Genomic DNA, 19079 nt, shown 5'->3' with positions numbered 1-19079 from the left:
GGTGAGTAACTTCTTGTCTTACTGTGTTTGCAGTTTTACTCACTTCTGCTAAAACGATCTTTCATTGAAAATACGTACATTGTGATACCCTAGACTTGATGTGAAGATGCCGGCATTGGACTGGGGTAAACACAGTAAGAAGTCTCACAAAACCAGGTTAAAGTCCAACAGGTTTATTTGGTAGCAAAAGCACTAGCTTTCAGAGCGCTGCTCCTTCATCAGGTGAGTGGGATTCACAGTTCACAGAGTATATAAAGACACAAACTCAATTTGCAAAATAATGGTTGGAATGGGAGTCTTTACAGGTAATCAAATCTTAAAGGTATGGGCAATGTGAGTGAAGAGAAGATTAAGCACAGGTTAAAGAGATGTGTATCGAGTCCAGCCAGAACAGTTAGTGAGAGTTTGCAAGCCCAGGCAAGTTGTGGGGGTTACAGATAATGTGACATGAACCCAAGATCCCAGTTTAGGCCGTCCTCTTGTGCAGAACTTGGCTATCAGTCTCTGCTCAGCAACTCGGTGTTGTCGTGTGTCATGAAGGCCACCTTGGAGGACACTTACCTGAAGATCAGAGGCCGAATGCCCGTGACTGCTCAAGTGTTCCCCAAGTGGAAGAGAACTCTTGCCTGGTGATTGTAGAGCGGTGTTCATTCATTCATTGTCGTAGCGTCTGCATGGTCTCCCCAATGTACCATACCTCGAGATGTCCTTTCCTGCAGCATATCAGGTAGACAATGTTGGCCAAGTTGCAAGAGTATGTACCGTGTACCTGGTGGTTGGTGCTTTTATGTGAGATGATGCCATTCGTGTCGATGATCCAGCACGCCTTGCAGTTTGCTGTGGCAGGGTTGTGTGGTGTCGTGGTCATTGTTCTCCTGAAGGCTGGGTAGTTTGCTGTGGATAATAGTCTGTTTGAAGTTGTGTGGTTGTTTGAAGGCAAGAAGTGGGGATGTGGGGATGGCCTTGGCGAGATGTTCATCTTCATCAATGACATGTTGAAGGCTCTGGAAAAGATGGCATAGCTTCTCCTTTCTGGGGAAGTACTGGACGACGAAGGGTACTCTGTCTGTCTGTCATGTCCCGTGTTTGTCTGCTGAGGAGATTGGTACGGTTTTTCACTGTGGCACGTCGGAACTGTCGATCGATGAGTTCTTCATTTTAAGAGGACATCTTTCAACGTCTGGAGGTGTCTATTGTGATCCTCCTCATCCTGAGCAGATCCTGTGTGTACGAAGGGCTTGTCCATAGGGGCAAGCTTCTTTAATGTGTATAGAGTGGAAGCTGGAGAAGTGGAGCATCATGAGGCTATCCGTGGGCATGCGGAATTGCTGAGGTGACCGTTCTTGATGGAGGTGTGTGTGTCCAAGAATGCAACCGATTCCGGAGAGTAATCCATGGTGTGTCTGACGGTGGGATGGAACTTGTTGATGTCATCATGTAGTTGTTTCAGTGATTGTTCACAATGAATCCAAAGGAAGAAAATGTCATCAATGTACCTAGTATATAGCATTGGTTGAAGGTCTTGTTCGAACTTGTGCATGAAGATGTTGGCATATTGAGGTGCAAATTTGGCCCCCGTAGCTGTTCTGTGTGTCTGGATGAAGAACTGCTTGTTGAAGGTGAAGACATTGTGGTCCAGGATGAAGTGGATAAGTTGTAAAATTGCATCTGGAGATTGGCAGTTATTGGTGTTGAGTACTGAGGCAGTTGCAGCAATGCCATCACCATGGGGGATGCTGGTGTAGAGTGCTGAGTCATCCATTGTGAAGAGGAGTGCACCTGGTTCAACTGCTCCATGTGTGCTGAGTTTTTGTAGGAAGTTCGTCGCGTTGCTATAAAAGCTGGGCATTCTTTGTACAGTGGGTTTCAGGATGCCCTCGACATAGCCGGAGAGGTTTTCGCACAGGATACCATTGCCCGATATGATGGAACGGCCAGATGTATTTGCCTTGTGTACCTTTGGGAGGCAGTAGAGATCTCCAGTGCGGGGAGTACATGGGATGAGAGCACAGAGGGTGCTCTGAAGGTCTAGATCAAATGTCTTGATCAGTCTGTTGAGTTGACGGGTGTGTTCTTTGGTCAGATCTGCAGGTAACTGTCAGTAGTGTTCCTTCTTCAGTTGTCAGTTCACTTCTTTGCAGTAATCCATTCTGTTCAATATGACAATGGCTTCTCTTGTCTGCTGGTTTGCTGACAATGTGGTAGTTGGTCTTGAGAGCACGGATGGCTTTAAGTTGTGCTTGGGTGATGTTTGGGGCTGTCTTGAGAGTGTGGTGATGAATTTGGTGTGAACGCACCTCCTGACGGTTTGGCCATACAGATGAAATCGAGGACTCCAATTCAACTCTTTCCTCTTCGTTTGCTGCACTCTCTGTCACCTGTTCCGGTTCATTGGCTGTCTCATGTTTGTTGTTGGTTTCTTGGGGTTTGTGGAAGAACACCCGCAGCCTCATTTGCATGATGAATCCCTCTGATGGGGTCTATTTTGGTGGTGGGGCAGAAATTGAGCCCTCGGGTGAGAACTTTGATTTCATCTGGTTGAAGTCTGTAGTCTGACAAGTTGACAATGGACTTCCCTGCAGTGGTACTGTTTTCTACTGTGGTACCAGGGGAAGCTTGGTTGCTGCTGATGGTGATGCCAAGTTTCTCTAGTTTCCTGTTCTTGGTATGCATGTAGATGGGATAGTTCCTTTATCTCATTTGCTTGGCAGATTTTCGCAGCTGGTCTGCATCGTGAGCGCAAGTTGAGAATATGGACTCTATCTTGGTTTCCAGGATGCGGCATTTGCTGTAGAGCTGTACGAGGTGGTTGAGGAGTGTGAGAGAGGTGCAAAGTCTCTCAGCATAGACTGTGTTATAGGTTGACCTGAGTGGGTTCATAGTCTGTAGTCCTTTACCGTACCAACCTCCTCAGAAGACAAACAGGGGACAGTGCGGACAGAGTACCTTTTGTCGCCCCCCCCCCCCCCCCCCCCCCCCCCCCCCCCCCGAAGCTACAACATTTCCTCAGGAGCCTTCAACGTGTCATTGATGAAGACGAACATCTCGCCAAGGCCATTCCCAGACCCCACTTCTTGCCTTCAAACAACCGCACAACCTCAAACAGACCATTGTCCACAGCAAACTACCCAGCCTTCAGGACAGCAGTGACCACAACACCACACAATCCTGCCGCAGCAACCTCTGCGACATGCTGGATCATTGACACGGATGCCATCGTCTTACGTGAGAACACCAGCCACCAGGTACAAGGTATGCCCTCTTGCAATTCTACCAACGTTGTCTACCTGATACGCTGTAGAAAAGGATGTCCCAAGGTACATTGGGAAGACCATGCAGACGTTACAACAACAGATGAATGAACGCCGCTTGACAATCACCAGACGAGAGTGTTCTCTTCCTGTTGGGAAACACTTCAGTGGTCACGGGCGTTCAGCCTCTGATCTTTGAGAAACATTCTCCAAGGTGGCTTCATGATACGTGACAAAGCAGAGTCGCTGAACAGAGGCTGATAGCCAAGTTCTGCACACAGGAGGACGGCCTTAACCGGGATCTTGGGTTCATGTCACACTATATTTGTCACCCCCACGACTTGTCTGGGCTTGCAAAATCTCACTAACTATCCTGGCTGGAGACAATACACATCTCTTTAACCTGTGCTTAACCCTCTCTCCACTCATATTGTCTGTACCTTTGATTACCTGTAAAGACTCTCATTCCAACCATTATTTTGTAAATTGAGTTTGTGTCTCTACACACCCTGTTTGTGAACTGTGAATCCCACTCACCTGATGAAGGAGCAGCGCTCTGAAAGCTAGCGCTTTTGCTACCAAATAAACCTGTTGGATTTCAACCTCGTGTTGTGAGACTTCCAGAGTTCTTTTATGTTTTATATTCAGTATAAATGATGCAGTCCTAATTCATTAAGTGGAAATGGACACCTTTTGATAAGTTTGGATTTTTTCTTCTAAATTTGTTTGGAAAGCAGCTTTCATGAACTGAATAACAGTTTAAAAAAAACCTTTAATCTGTGTAGTGTCACATTTGCAATATCATTATCTTTATGTTGAATACCATATTTTAACCATGTTTCATTGTTTAATAATGTTATGTGTTTAAAAAAAATTACCGTGTTAAAGCAAAATATTGCTAAGTTAGCTTTTGGATTATTTACATGTGTACTCGATACTCCCTGTAAGTGTGGTTACCACCCAGGAATACACAGTTGAAGCTGACATTGCTGTACATCTTTATCAGGTACTGGAGAAGTACCCAAACACACCAATGAGCCACAAGGAAATCCTACAAGTCATCCAGCGTGAAGGACTCAAGGAGATCAGGTGAGTGCTTTTACAGTCTCTTTGTAATTGGCACTCTCTATAAACAGAATAAAGCCCTCCAGTTTCCTGACTAGTCGGCTTATGTAATTATATAATGTGTTCCACGTGAGGGAAAAAAAGTCAATTTCTCAAATGCGGTGAAATTTACAGATTCTGGAACATGTTATTGTCTCACAACCATACAGCCTTTCCTGGTTTGAGACCTAGCAATTGTTTTTCTGCTCTGTCCATGCCACAAATAAGATCCACTGTGGACAATGATGCAGCTTGCTGTCCTTTGTTATCCTTTGCAATTTACCCATTGCCTTTAACATTGTTAATCATTGTGCCCTCCACAAATATATTTCTCCTTGGTGATTCAGCATCATTCTGTTGGTTTCTTCTGCTTCTTTCATAACTTTGCCAAAATTTAATGGTACGTATTCTCCAGGCATTTATCCAGCGGTAACCAAAAGTGCAGTCCAAGGATCCATCTTTTGCCCTTTCTCTTCACTGTCTCTGTGCTTATTCCAGTGAGATCAACTTGAAGCAGTAGATTGGTTCCTTTTGTATGCTGATAATGCACAGGTTTATCTTTCCACCTTCTTTCTTGATTGCATAAATGTTGCTCACCTATTCAATTATCTGTCAACATTATGATTTAGATGAAATAACATTTCCTCAAGTCCAAAGAAGATAAAATTTCAGCCACCCTTTTCAGCTATTGGTAGCTCCTAATTGCTTTTTCCCTTAACTGTATTTAACTTGCCGAACTCCAGTGGTGAGCAGCCTCAGCATTGTGTTCTGATCCTTAGTTGAATTTCTTTCCTCACGTCAGCCTGTGAATAGGATCATCATTTGTCATCACCTGAGAATTGTAGGTGTCTGTCCTTATTCTGCTGCTTCATAAACTCTAAATAATGCCTTTGATATCTGGTGGTTTGATTTGTCCCACTTCTTTCTACCTTTAACAAACCACAGCCCATTGAGTGCCATTGTTCAAGCTGACAACCATTTGAGGTCTTGCAGCATCAGCCACTCTGCCTCATTAAAAATTAACTTGCAGATCCTTGTCCTTGCCTTCAAATAGCCTCACCCCCATCCTACTTAAGCAATTGTCTTCATCATTATGGCTCCACTCACTGCTTTTACTCCTAAAATCTGGTCCACAACTTGATTTATGTCTTAATTGCTTCAGCACATTCAACTGCTTTAGCCCCAGTGCTCTACCTTGTTCAGCTTCCTTGCTTAAGCCATCTGCCTTACCTCCTTTTTGTTTCTGTTTTCAAAAGCTAAAGACTTGCCTCCTTAACTCCTCATTCTGCACATTCTTTTTCTCCTTCTTGGTGTCCACTTTCTGCTCTCAGCAATTTGCTCTGGAATCTTTTTCTGATACGTGCAGTGCTGTACACTTGTACGTCAGACTCCAATAGGTGAGATAAGAGTGCAGTTTTGAAATGATTTGTCATTGTTATTTTTATGTTGACTTTCATTAGATCTTTGTTTAAAAAATGAAGAATTTTACTGAAATTTTATAAATTTTAGTGCAATATAACACTTGAAAATACCATAGTTGTGAAGTATTCCCAATGATCATTTGATGGTATAGAACTTGAATATTGTTGAAGAGAGAGACACTTGTCAAAGCTTTTCACCTCACACCCATCAGGACAATTTGCAAGAATATCAATATAAGTGGAAACAATATATTTATACTGTATGAGATGACCGCTGGTTGGTTGGCAAGGGTACTCTGATATGGACATTGACATAGAGAATGTACCAGTTTCTGGTGATGAACAATTAACTGCCATGTTTTGTTTGAAATTTAAACGAGGCAACTTGACTGATTAGTCAAGGCATTGCCCTGGGGAATGAACCAGTGAATGGCTGTCACCTATTTTGTTTTGCTGAAACAGATGCAATGAGTGGAAATGTTCTTTCTGTCGACAAAAAATGGGGCCCTGTCTGTTAATATATGTAGCTTCCAGTACATACAAATATGTCACAGTGCGACCCGACTGACAATCTGAAATTGGTTGTCAGCATAATTCTTAGCATACTGAGTATTATTTAGCAAATATTGTCCAATTGCAGAATCGCATCTAATTGTGGACATTGTGCTTTGAGTTTTGTAATCATGGGCTGGTTCGGTATTGTTTCATTGGGTAGAGTCACGATCAACATTCTCTATGGCAACGCCTTTACCAATCCGAGTCCGCATGCCAACCAGTCAACGTTCTTTTCTCACACAGTATTAGTTTGTTGCTTCCCCGTAACATTAACTTTCTTGTCAGTTAGTCTGGTGAATGCAAGACAAAAATCTTGGACTAATGTCTTCTTCTTTCAGCAATATTCCAAATGACTGGAATTTTCAGCTTCTGTTTCCATTTATGGAAATCAGGTTTTCCTTACAAAGGACCAGAGGTAGAATTTGATTTGGTTTCTGCAGTTGGAATGGGTTACAGGCTGGGGATGTCGTATTATCAGGAGGGAAAGTAGAGGGTGGAATCCCTATCACTTTCCTGATTCTGCCCAATAGAATCAGGGGTGGGGATGGTCTTCCTGCCTGGCCACTAAAGGGTGTAATCTGCCACTGATCATCGGATGTCAACCTGTAACTCATTGCACTCCCAGGGGCCAGATTAAATTCCACTCTACAGTTCTCCATCCTTTATAAAGGAAAACTGGATTTCCATATATGGAAGCAGAAGCTGAAAATTCCGGTCATTTGGAATATTGCTGAAAACAGATGACATTTGTCCAAGCTTTTTGCCTTGCATTTATCAAGATAATTTAACAAGATTGAGTCTCTTTAGCAGCTAATTAATGGGAGATAAAGGATGTAATCTGCCACTGCTAATAGGGTACCAGCCGTAAGGGGACTCTGTTCCACAAGGAAAGGCTGTCAAATAAAGGCTGGAAGCCTTCTTGCAGGCCTGACCCACCTCCCTGGTTCCGAGGCCAGTTGCATCTTGATGGTCGAGACCAACTGCAGTTCAAGCAGTGGCCACTGCTCGTAGTAGTGCTACTTTGACTGAAGTTTGGCAGCATTCTGGTTGGCTGGCGGTATTTGGGTTCAGTGCTTCGGATCTTGTCCCTTAGGGGAGTGGAAGCCTCAATGTCAGGCAGCTAACTATCTTTTGGATGTCGAATTGCATCACAGCTCCCAGAAATGGCTGTGGCAGGATTGCCACTGGTTTTCTGGCTATTCAGGCCATTGCTGCTGCCATTACATTCAACACATGGAATGTGCAGCACATAAGGGGGCCATGTGACTCATTGTGCCCATGCCAGCTCTTTTGTAGAGCTATCCACAAATTTTTGTATTTTTTTGTATTCATTCGTGGGACATGGCATCACTGGCTAGCCAGAATTTATTGCCCATCCCTTGCCTTTGAAGGTGGCAGTGAGCCATTTTCTTGAATTGCTGTAGTTCACGTGCCGTGGATTAACCACAATGCTGTTAGGGAGGGAATTCCAGGATTTTGACTCTGACTGCAAAGGAATGGTGATATATTTCCAAATCAGGGTAGTGAGTGACTTGGAGGGGAACTTGCAAGGCGGTGGCACTCCATGTATCTGTTGCCCTTGTCCTTTGAGGTGGAAGTGAATTGCTATAATGCATCTTGCAGATTGTGCACATGAGCTACTACCTCGTGTCTGCCTGGGTTTCTTCCGGGTGCTCCTGTTTCCTCCCACAGTCCAAAGATGTGCATGATTGGCCAGACTAAAATGGCCCCTTTGTGTCCTGAGATGCATAGGTTAGAGGGATTAGTGGATAAATATGTAGGGATAGGGGGGTAGGGCCTGGGTGGGATTGTGGTCGGTGCAAACTCGATGGGCCAAATGGCCTATTTTGGCATTGTAGGGTTTCTATGAACATAGTGGTGGGGGGAGTGAATGTCTGTAGATGTGGTGCCAATCAAGTGGGCTGCTTTGTCCTGGATAGTGTCAAGCTTCTTGAGTGTTGTTGGAGCTGCACTCATCTAGGCAAGTGGGGATGATTCCATCACATTCCTGGCTTGTGCCTTCTAGATGATTAATCCAATTGGTGGTCCCATTACTCTGCTCTTTCCCCATATCCTGTGTAGGTTTCCCTCCAAGTTTTAACCATTTTTTTTGGATCTCACTATCAAAATAGCTTTCAGAACCTTTAAGGCAGTGCATTCCAGGCCATCATAACTCAACATGCAAAAAGAAGTTTCTCTTCTGCACCAAATCCAAGACCGAGCATTCCTTCCTAAAAGTGTGGTGCCCACTTTTGGATAAAGTACTCCAGTTGATGTCTAATCAGTATTTTGTAACGTTTCAGAACAGCTTACTTTTGTTTATACTGTTTTTGTTTTACTAATGAAGGCAAAGATCCCTTCTGCTTTTTTTCCAACATGAACTTGTCTTGCTACTTTCAAACCTCTTTTGTACATGCAACCAATTATTTGGACTTTCACTTTTAAGTTGGGTAGCAGACATTGGAGAATCTGCCAGCATGTCATATCCACCTCAAGAAAAATTTCACTCAAATGAAGGTACCGTTGTTTCAGACAGACAAGGGGTTGTGGGATAGAGTCAAACCTGGATGCAGATTGGTGGTAGGCCACGGGAGCTGCTGAGTGCTGAGATGGACTTTTCAAAGGCTTATCTCAGATCTCTTGGATCAGTTGTTTTTGTTAAATACTTGATCCTCACCCTTGACCCATTCCCAATGATTCCTCATGTTCAACTCTCACTGACACAGATAGTCTATTTTTAAAAAAATTAGTGGTCTGGGGATTTAAATAATTTCACATCTTGAATTGTGTGTACTCACTGACACAGGCAAGTATTTTTAAAGGGCTGGCAATTTGAATAACTTCATGGTTTGAAGTTTATTTCTTACTGACACAGGCAGACTTTTTCATTTTTAAAGGGCTGGGGATTTGAATAACTGTACAGCTTGACAGTTTCCTAGATTTTTGGCATTCCCCCTTCAAAAGCATTTATAATTGCTCTGAAAGTTCATAACTTGCACATTATGGGTTCTAGCCCTTAAATGAGGTCTGTTTAAATGGCAGTGCTGAGTTTGGGTTTCTCCCATATGTGAATCACACCTGCCCCTTCCGTCAACAACAAAAAAGGAAACTTCTCAAAATGGAGGCTGGACTTTCAAATCTGAAACTCATTTTGATTTTAAAAACCAAATCAGAACCGAGATCTCTGTTCCTGCACCCCTTTAAAATTGTACTGTTTCATTTATATTACCTTTCCTCATTCTTTTCCCAAAATACACAATTTATATTTGTTTTTGTCAAACGTAATCTGCCATGTGTCTGCCCATTTCAGTAATCTGTCCATGTGTTCTTGAAGTCTGTTGCTACCTGATTGTTTTGCTTCATCTTCAAACTTTGAAATTATGCCCTGGAAACCCAAGTTCAGGGTCATTAATATATATCAAAAAGAGCAGTGATTCTGATACTGATCGCTGGCAGCACAATATACTTCCCTTCAGTCTGAAAAATTATCATTCACCACTATTCTCTGCCTTCTGTTGTTCAGCCAATTTTGTATGTTTGCTACTGCTGTCATTTTAATTACATGAGCTTTAATTTTACTAAAATGTTTGTCATGTAGTTCTTCAACAAATGCCTTTGAAAATCCATATACAAACCATCAATTGCACTACACTCACTCCAAGAACTTGATCAAAGGTACTTCATCAAAAAACTCAATTAGCTTAGTCAAAATGATTAACTTTAACAAATCCATGTTAGCTTGCATTCATTATAAGCGTGTAACATTTACAATACTCCGTTACGTTGCTACCAGTCCCATATTCAAGTCAGATTGGATGATTATGGCCAAAGCTTCCATATTTCCATCCTAACTTGCCTCAGTAACCTGTAACATTCATTTCACACAAGTACCAGACAACGGCCATCACCAGTGATAACAAATCCAACTATTTGCACTTGATGTTTACTGTTTTAGCCCCACTGAATGCCCCACCATCTACAAGTTACCATTAACCAGAACTTAATGAACCATATAAATACTGTGGCTACAGGAACAGGTTAGAGGCTGGAAATTTTTCAAGAGTAACTCACCTCCTGATTCCCCAAAATCTGTCCACACTTAGTGAGCACAAGTCAGGAGTGTGCAGGAATATTCTACACTTGCCACGATATGTGTGCCCCATAGGGGTGGCATAGTTGTTAGCACTGCTGCCTCAAAGCGCCAGGGACCTAGGTTCAATACCTGGTTTAGGTCACTGTCTGTATGGAGTTTGTACATTCTCCCCATGTCTGCATGGGTTTCTTCTGGGTGCTCTGGCTTCCTCCCACAGTCCAAAGATTGTGGGTTAGGTTGATTGACCATGATAAATTGCTCCTTAGTGTCAGGGGATTAGGGCTGTAAATATGTGGAGTTATGGGAATGGGACCTGGGTGGGATTGTTGTTGGTGCAGGCTTGATGGGCCAAATGGCCTCCTTCTGCATTATTGATTCGATGAACGCTCAAGAAGCTTGACATTATCCACAACAAAGCAGCCAACTTGATTGGCACCCAAGTCATTACCTTAAACATTCACCTTTCTTCACCACTGATGCATAGTGGCAGCGCAGTGTACCATTTACAAAATGCATGGTTTCAAATTGCCAAGGTTCCTTAGACTGCACCTTCCAAACCTGCAGCCTCTACCAGTTTGAAAGACAAGGGCAGCAGTTGAATGGGAACTCCACAATCTACAAGTTCCTCTCCAAACCCCACACTGTCCTGACTTGGAACTATCTCACTGTTCCTTCACTGTTGATGAATCATAATCCTGGAACTCTCTCCTGAACTACACATGAATTTGAGTGGTTCAAGAAAGTGGCTCACCACCATCTCCTCGAGAGTAGATAGGGATGGGCAATAAATGATGGTGTCACTCGCAATACTGACATCCAACAAACATAAAAAAGCACCTAGTATGCATCCCTTCTTGTCAGATGATGGTCTACTTTGAGAACTTCCAACCTTTTAAGTATCTCCTCTTTCTCATTGCTGTTCAAAATTTGTGACCCAAGTTAAGGTACTTATTAGACTTACTTGTAACTAATAAATAAACTTTAACTTTTATATGGCACTGATAAACGAGTATAAGCATGTTTTTTGAAGTTAGACATTTTATTATTTTCCACTTTTATTCTTTATACTTTTTCAGAAGAAGGGTGACGTTGTCATTTTGAAAAGGGAAGAGTACAGTTTGTACACGGGCCAGCAAGGGAAGTTAGGTCGTCAGCAATTTAATGAGATAGGATTTGAAAGAGGAGATGGGTCACACGGACAATTCAAGGTTGGAGAGGGAAGACGGGAGAGAAATGAGAGAAGGATGCAGATTTGGGACTGGGATAGTCGAAGAGCTTGGTGGGCAGAGGCAGCTGAACAGATGCCCATAATTCCAGTGACAGAATGTTCACGAGCACATTGCATGTTGTTGGAGATGAAGATAGAAATGGCTGGAGTGATACCTGAAGCAGATGTTTTGTCACAGCCATCTCAAAGAATTCGAGGGTAGTGAGTAATTTTCTACAGCAGAGTAAGGTCAAGTAGAGCTGATAGTTGGGAGTGGAGAAAAGAAGCTCGAACTTTATTTGCATTCCAGAATGATCTTGGATTAGTGAGCAGTTTTGGCAAAGAGTCCAATAGTGCTTGATGTGATCCAGCAAGGTCTGGTGATGAAGAGCTAAAGCAATTGTGTGCCAGGTACGTTCAAGTCTGCTACCTTTAAGCTTGGGGGAAACCAAGATTGGAACTCAATCAATGTAACTATCAGGGTGGGAGAGAGAAAAAAGGGAACCAATTTTGGAGGCAGAAATAAGAGGACAATTGAAAACAGGAGTTGGAATGTTTTGTTGAAGTTGTACAAGACATTGATAAGGCCACACTTTGAATACTTGTGCAATTCTAGTCACCCTATTATAGAAAGGATATTATTAAACTAGAAAGAGCGCAGAAAAGATTTACTGGGATGCTATCAGGACTTGGTGGATTGAGAGGCTGGATAGACTGGAACTTTTTTCTCTGGAGCTTAGGAGGCTGAGGGGTGATCTTATAGAGATCTATAAAATAATGTCACTATCTTTTCCCAAAGGTAAGGTAGTCTAAAACTAGAGGGCATAGGTTTAAGGTGAGAGGAGAGAAATACAAAAGTGTCCAGAGGGGCAATTTTTTCACCCAGAGGGTGGGGGAGTATCTGGAACAAACTGCTAGAGGTAGTAGTAGAGGCGGGTACAGTTTTGTCTTTGAAAAAGCATTTAGATAGTTACATGGGTACAATGGCTTTAGAGGGATGTGGGCAATTGGGATTAGCTTAGGGCTTTTAAAAGAAAAGGCAGCATGGACAAGTTGGGCCGAAAGGCCTGTTTCCATGCTGTAAACCTTTATGATTCTATGACAAGGACATAAAAAGTGGAGGTGAGAGAGTAACTAATCAGATTACAGCTCCAGAAGTATTATGATGAACTGAGAACTACAGGCTAAACATTTAGAAGTTTTAAACTCAATTGTTCATAACTTCAGGCAGCATTTTTATTTGATTTTTGATTTGATTTATTATTGTCAGATGTATTAGTGTTGTCGGTAAAATAATACTTCGAAGACTATTAGTGAGTCAAAATACAGTGGTTTATTCCAGAATTTTGGGAGAAGCAGGGACTACCAGACTTCTCCGAGAACACAAACACAAGTGGGCATTTATACATCATGAGTCTTAGTGTCAATCACGATTCAAAGTTCCAATTCCTGCCAGACCTCCAGGTCTTCCCTCCTTGGTTGTGATACAACCCCAGATTTAATCAGAAATCACAGTCCAGCTAACAGCTGCAGTCATGACATAGGCTTTAATCCCGTCACGATTCAAACCGCTTCTGCAGCAGTACCGGCATCCCTGTCTTTGAAGTTACTTGTGCGATCGTGGCTGTCCCAGCAGAACTCTTCCTGTTAAAAGCTGGTATCGCGATCTGCCATCAGCAGCTATCAAAAACCAGTATCGTAAACTGCCATCTGTGTAACGATGTCCAACAAACACAAATAGATAAGATTTGCAAAGTCTACAAAATAACAGCCACATTAAAAATGAGAGTTAACGCATGTAATACATGAACAAATAACTTATATTAATGCGAAGAGCAGTATAAGCTAAAGGAGGTCAGCCATGAGGAAAGGTTATGTTTGTGACATATTCTAGGTACAAAATCCATTAACCCTTTTCCTACTTCAGTTAGCTACGGTGAAAAGTATTGTTTTTTGCACGCTATACAGACAAAACATACCATTCATAGAAAAGGAAAGAAGAAAGTGCAGAATGTGGTGTTATAATCATATCTAGGGTATAAAGAAAGATCAAGGTAAGTCCATTCAAAAGTCTGACAGCAGCAGGGAAGAAGTTGTTCTTGAGTCAGTTGGTACGTGACCTCAGACTTTTGAATCTTCTCCCGACGGAAGAAGGTGGAAGAGAGAATGTCCGGGGTGCGTGGGGTCCTTAATTATGCCGGCTGCTTTGCCAAGGAAGTGGGAAGTGTAGGCAGAGTCAGTGGATGGGAGGCTGGTTTGCATGTGGATTGGGCTACATTCACAACCTTTTGTAGTTCCTTGAGGTCTTAGGAGAGCACAGGAGGGAGTGGTATTGGAAATGAGGAAGGAAATGTGAGTGGTGAGGAGCCTTACGCTCTTCTCTTTACCCCTCCTGGGTCATTCAACTTTTCCTCATAAGATAACCCTTTCTTTTCAGGAGTCAACCAAGTGAACTTCCTCAGAACTGCTTCACTGCAAGTATATCCCTCCTTATCTAAGGAGATCAAAATTGTATGCAGTTCTCTAAGTGTGATCTTACCAATGTCCTGTAAATTGTAACAAGTTCCTCCTCCAACACTTTACCCCCTTGCAATGAAGGTCAAATATCCAGAAATAATGTCCACCTTCAGAGCAACTGTGCATGGTAAATGACACAGAGATCCAATGCTTGTAAAAGAAGCCTCAGTGATTTCCAATACCTGATCCACTGTATCAACTGAGGCAACAAAAAAAGATAGCAATCAAAAATCAGAAAGCAAAGGTTATTCTGCAGCAACAAATTAGAATCCAGAGTAGGAGCAGCTCAGACCAACTCTGTGTGAAGTGAAGAATATAGAGGAGCAACAAAAAACCCAGATACCAGAATGGAGGAGAAGCAGTAGAGAAGACAGTTAACATTGGACACTATTAGAAGATCCAAAAACCTGTGGAAAAAATGGACACTTGCCCAGGAGAAAGCGAATTTCTATCCAAATCCCATTCAGTAGCAAAATAAATTTGAGAAAACAGGAATGCATTCAAGTACAGAAAGAAGCTCAGCAAATGGTAGATGGGCTGGAGCAGTTTACTTTAAATCTTAAAGCAACTGAGGGGCAAAGCACAGTCACAGCAAAGAAAACATTAAATAAAATTGTTATGTTACTTAATGTGAATGTTTTGGGTAATAGTTATAACTGGGCGTGTTTAATTCCGTAGAACCATAGAATCCCTTCAGTGAAGAAAAAGGCCATTCAGCCCACTGAGTTTGCACTGACTCTCTGAAAGAGCAACTTACCCAGGCCCATCCTCTATCCCTGTAACCCACGTGTTTATCATGGCTAATCTGCCTGACCTACACATCTTTGGCCACTAAAAGGCTATTTAGCATGGCCAGTTTTCCTAACCTGCACATCTTTGGACTATGGGAAGAAATGGAGCACCCCGAGGAAACTCATGCTTTAGTCCTTTTGAACTTTGTAAGTGAAATCTGTCCTCAGGAAACAGACAAACAAGAAACCCATGGAACATTTTTTTGTCGCCTAGCTCAGTTTTAAGCACACATGCCTGAGTCAGAAGATTCTGGCCTATTCTGGGGTTTGCTTACGCATTGGGCAGATACTGCATTGCAATCCTGAGAGTATGTTGTATTGTTGAAAGATTAAGTCTTTCTCGTGAATCCAAGCCAGCCTCGGGGTTGAATGTAAAAGATTGTATGACAGTATTTGATGCAGAGGAGTAAGCCTTCTCCTGTCCTGGGAAATGTTCTTTCCATCAACTAAAACAGATTAAGTAGTCATTCATTTATTTGCGGTTTTTGGATCTTTGCTGTGGTCACATTTGTCATCATGTTTGCCTATGTATCAAAAGTAACTGTATTTCAATATCCCAGAATAATTATAGACGAGGTAGACCATTGGAATGTTTCGATACAGTACGGTCCTAAATCCTTGCTCATTTCAACTGCAATTGCTTCTTAAAATACTGTCAGATTTTCAGCTTCATTAATCCTCCTCAAATTCCTTTCCATTATGTTCATTACTTCTGAGAAAAATAATTTCTTGACATCATTTCTAAATTTACCTTACTTCATTTGTTTCTGCAACTTCCTGTCCTGCTGTCACAATTTAACATCCTAAATTTATTCCTTCTGTTTACCTGAGCAGTGGTTCCCCTCGTGGGGCAGTCCAGAACTAGGGGTTGCATTTTTGCAATAAATATCTTGCATTTAAAATAGAGGAACTTCTTCTCTCTGAGAGTCATTAATCTTTGGAATTCTCTACCCCAGAGAGTAGTGGAGGCTAGCTCACTGAATATATTCAAGGCCAAGTTAGACAGATTTACAAGGGAGTCAAGTGTTAATGGGGATCAGGCAGGTAGTGGAGTCAAAGTTCCAATCATATCAGTCATGATCTTACTGAATGGTGAAGAAGGCTAGAGGGGCCAAGTAGGCCACTCCTCCTAATTGTTACGCAACTCAGAAAGATCACTTTCCAAACTAAAGGTCAGTCAGGGCTTTCCAGTCTTCCCTTATACCTCAGCCTTTTGGCATTAAGGATCAGTCTTACTGTTCTTTATTGCATTACCACTAAAGCTTGAATGCTACCCTGTGTTTCAGTAGCTAGAATTAGACAAAGTTTCAACCAGAGAGCTTCATTAGTTGGACACTGAGAATAGCAAATCTATTATGACTTGTAGCTCTGTCAAAAACGTCATTTATTTTTTCTTCCTGTATCCAGTGCTTTACCGCCATTAATTGTTCTGCTCACTTACATGTTGCAAGACCTACGTTTCTTGTGATCGTTCCACCTACTTTGTGCTGTATGTTCCTTGTATGTTTTATAATGTGTATTTTGATTTCCAGTTAACAATAACTATATAGCACTTTGACATTGTAAAACAGCCCAAGGCACTTCATAGTATGGTATCAACAAACCTGACACTCAACCAAATGTTTAGGCAGATAATCCAAATATTAGTCAAAGAGAGAGCTTTGAGGAACATTTTAAAGGAGGAGAAGCAGGTATATAAGTGAAGAGGTTTTGGGAGGTGAATTCTGGAACTGAGGATCTAGATAGCTGGAGGCATGACCACCAGTGGTGGAGCGATGAAAATCAAGGATGCAGAAGAGGAGGAGGAGGATTTTGGAGGTCAAAGTGATAGGGAGGAACATGGCCATGGAGTTATTTGAAAATGATAACAAGAATTTTTAAAGCAGCTTTACTGACCTAGGTAGCAGTGGAGGTCAAATACAAGAAAGAAACAGCTATGATGTGAATTAGAATTTGCTGTTGGGGATGCAAAATAAACCAGCATGAAGACAGAGTGAGAGTTCTAGAGAGAATTGGGATTTTAAAAAAAAACTTCAAGGACAGAGTGAGAGTTCCAGCGAGAGTCAGGCTGGGAAAAAAGTCACGAGGTCAGAGCAAGAGTTCCAACAAGAATCAGTTTAATTTTTTTTAAAAACTGCAAGGGTAGAAAGAGAATCAGGGGTTTAAAAAGAAATGCAACTAACAGAATGCAAGTTCTGGCAAAAGTTGGAAATTTTAAAAACGACCAGTGTGAGGACAGAGCAAGAGTTAACTGACATTTTATTGTGTTTACTAAAATTTCAGTTTTGTTGCAGTAAATAAATATTCAAAGCATCAAAGGCTGCTCATATCTGAATTAATATCCTGCATCATGTGGCGTCTCCAGATGTTTCCCATGTCCTGGACGATGACGTGTGGAAAGTACCATCAAGTTGAAAGTTTGAGCACTACCTTGAAACTTGAGGAGCAGCTGGTGTTTCTCAAGTGCATTTGCGAGGATGAGTGCTCTGTGGATAGCGCATGTCAGAAGGTGATTACACTGCAGCTTAAGAAAGAACAGGCAGAGAAGGACTGGGTGGCTGTCTGACAGACAAGATACATTGTGCAGCAGATCCATGAAGATATCACACTTCCTGACATGTATTTAGAACTGACTACCAATGAGGGAGAGGATTCCTCTGGAGAAAGTAGCAAAAGTCATGACCAAAGCCTGATGGGTGGCTCAGCTGTTCAGGGAGGGAGGAGAAAAGACAAGCGAGCAGTAGTGATAGGGGATTCTATTGTTAGGGAAACAAACAGGCACTTCTGTGGGCAAGGATGTGATTCCAAGATGCAGGGATGCTGGATATCACCAAGCCAGAAATCATGATTCACGTTGGTAGAGGGAGAAAAAGGGATTAATTCTTGCAGGCAAGTTTAGGGAGCTAGGGAGGAGATTAGCAAGCAGGACCTCAACAGTAATAATCTCCAGATTACTCACGAGGGCACATGCTAGTGTGAAAATGTATACCAGATGAATGCCGGGCCGGAGAGATGGTGCTGGAAGAACGGCTTCAAATTTCTGGGGCATGGGGACAGGGAAGATGGGACCTGTGCAAATCAGTCTGCATCTAAATAGGGCTGGGACAAATGTCCTTGTAGGGAGATTTGCTAATTTTATTGGTTTATTTACTAAACCAGATTGGCTGGGGATTGGAAGCCTGAGGGTAGATTCAGATGGAACAAATTGGGAGCAGGAAACTAGAGACAGAAAATTAGCAAGTGACTGAAGGACAGAAGAAGCAAAAGTTAAAAGGTCTACTGCACAGGAATTTGGCAACATTGAAGGTTATATATTTAAATGCAAGGAGTGTGGCAAATAAAGCCAATGAGCTAAGGGCACAAATAGATACACGGCAGCATGATTTAATCACTATAACAGAAGCTTAGTTTAAGGAGGGGCAAAAATGGCAGGTCAACATCCCTGGATATAGAATTTCCAGGCAGGACAGAGACGGGGATAATAAAGTGCGTGTAGTTTATTGATTAAAGAATCAATTACAGCAGCGAGCTTAGCTTTGATGTACTAAATGAATCACCAATTTAGGTTGTATGGGTTGAATTCTGAGGAAAAAGGGGGGCAGCCATACTATAATGAGAGGAAGATAGAAGAGCAAATTTGTAGTCAGATTTGAGCGCAAAAACAATATGGAAATAATAGTTGGGGACTTCAATTTCAACTGAGATACAAATAGTGTAATAGGCTCAGAGAGCACAAATTTTTTGAATTGTATTCAAGCGAATGTTTTTAGCCAGCACATTACAAGTGCAACAAAAGAGAGAATGCAATTCTAGATTTAATCTCAGGAAATGAATCTGGACAAGTCTATGAAATAACAGTGGGTGACCATTTTGGATACTGACTATATCAGTATATTATGGAAAACAACAAAGATAAAACAGGAGTAAAAGTTCTATATTGGGAAGGCAAAAGTGAACTCATTGCAGCGACTTGAAGGGAAATTAGTGACCAGAACTGTTCACAAAATTCCACCTGTCGCCTAACCAGCATTTTATATAGTTCTGTTATCATATCCTTACTTTGCTTTACCAATAGTAAAAAAGTGATATTCTGCAGGCACATTGTTGACACATCCCCACAAAGGAAAATGACAATACTGC

At 42.0% G+C, this 19079-nt stretch overlaps 1 protein-coding gene across 4 annotated transcripts in view; it reads left to right on the top strand.

Moving 5' to 3' along the window:
• asxl2 (ASXL transcriptional regulator 2) overlaps positions 1 to 19079 on the top strand; it is a 216476-nt gene that overhangs the window by 83236 nt on the left and 114161 nt on the right. For 2 of the 4 annotated variants that reach the window (XM_080192279.1, XM_080192278.1), the window contains exon 2: positions 4258 to 4340. The exons of 1 other annotated variant lie outside the window; for it this stretch is intronic. In XM_080192279.1, coding sequence (XP_080048405.1) covers positions 4258 to 4340 — 83 coding nt within the window. Of the gene's footprint in view, positions 1 to 4257; positions 4341 to 19079 lie in introns of those variants that run through there. One more of the 4 variants, XM_080192288.1, reaches the window with a different exon arrangement.

This window comes from Carcharhinus amblyrhynchos, chromosome 7, assembly GCF_965287045.1.
Source record: "Carcharhinus amblyrhynchos chromosome 7, sCarAmb.v2.hapA, whole genome shotgun sequence".
Classification (NCBI taxonomy): domain Eukaryota; kingdom Metazoa; phylum Chordata; class Chondrichthyes; order Carcharhiniformes; family Carcharhinidae; genus Carcharhinus; species Carcharhinus amblyrhynchos.
This window is presented reverse-complemented; position numbering and strand designations above follow the sequence as displayed.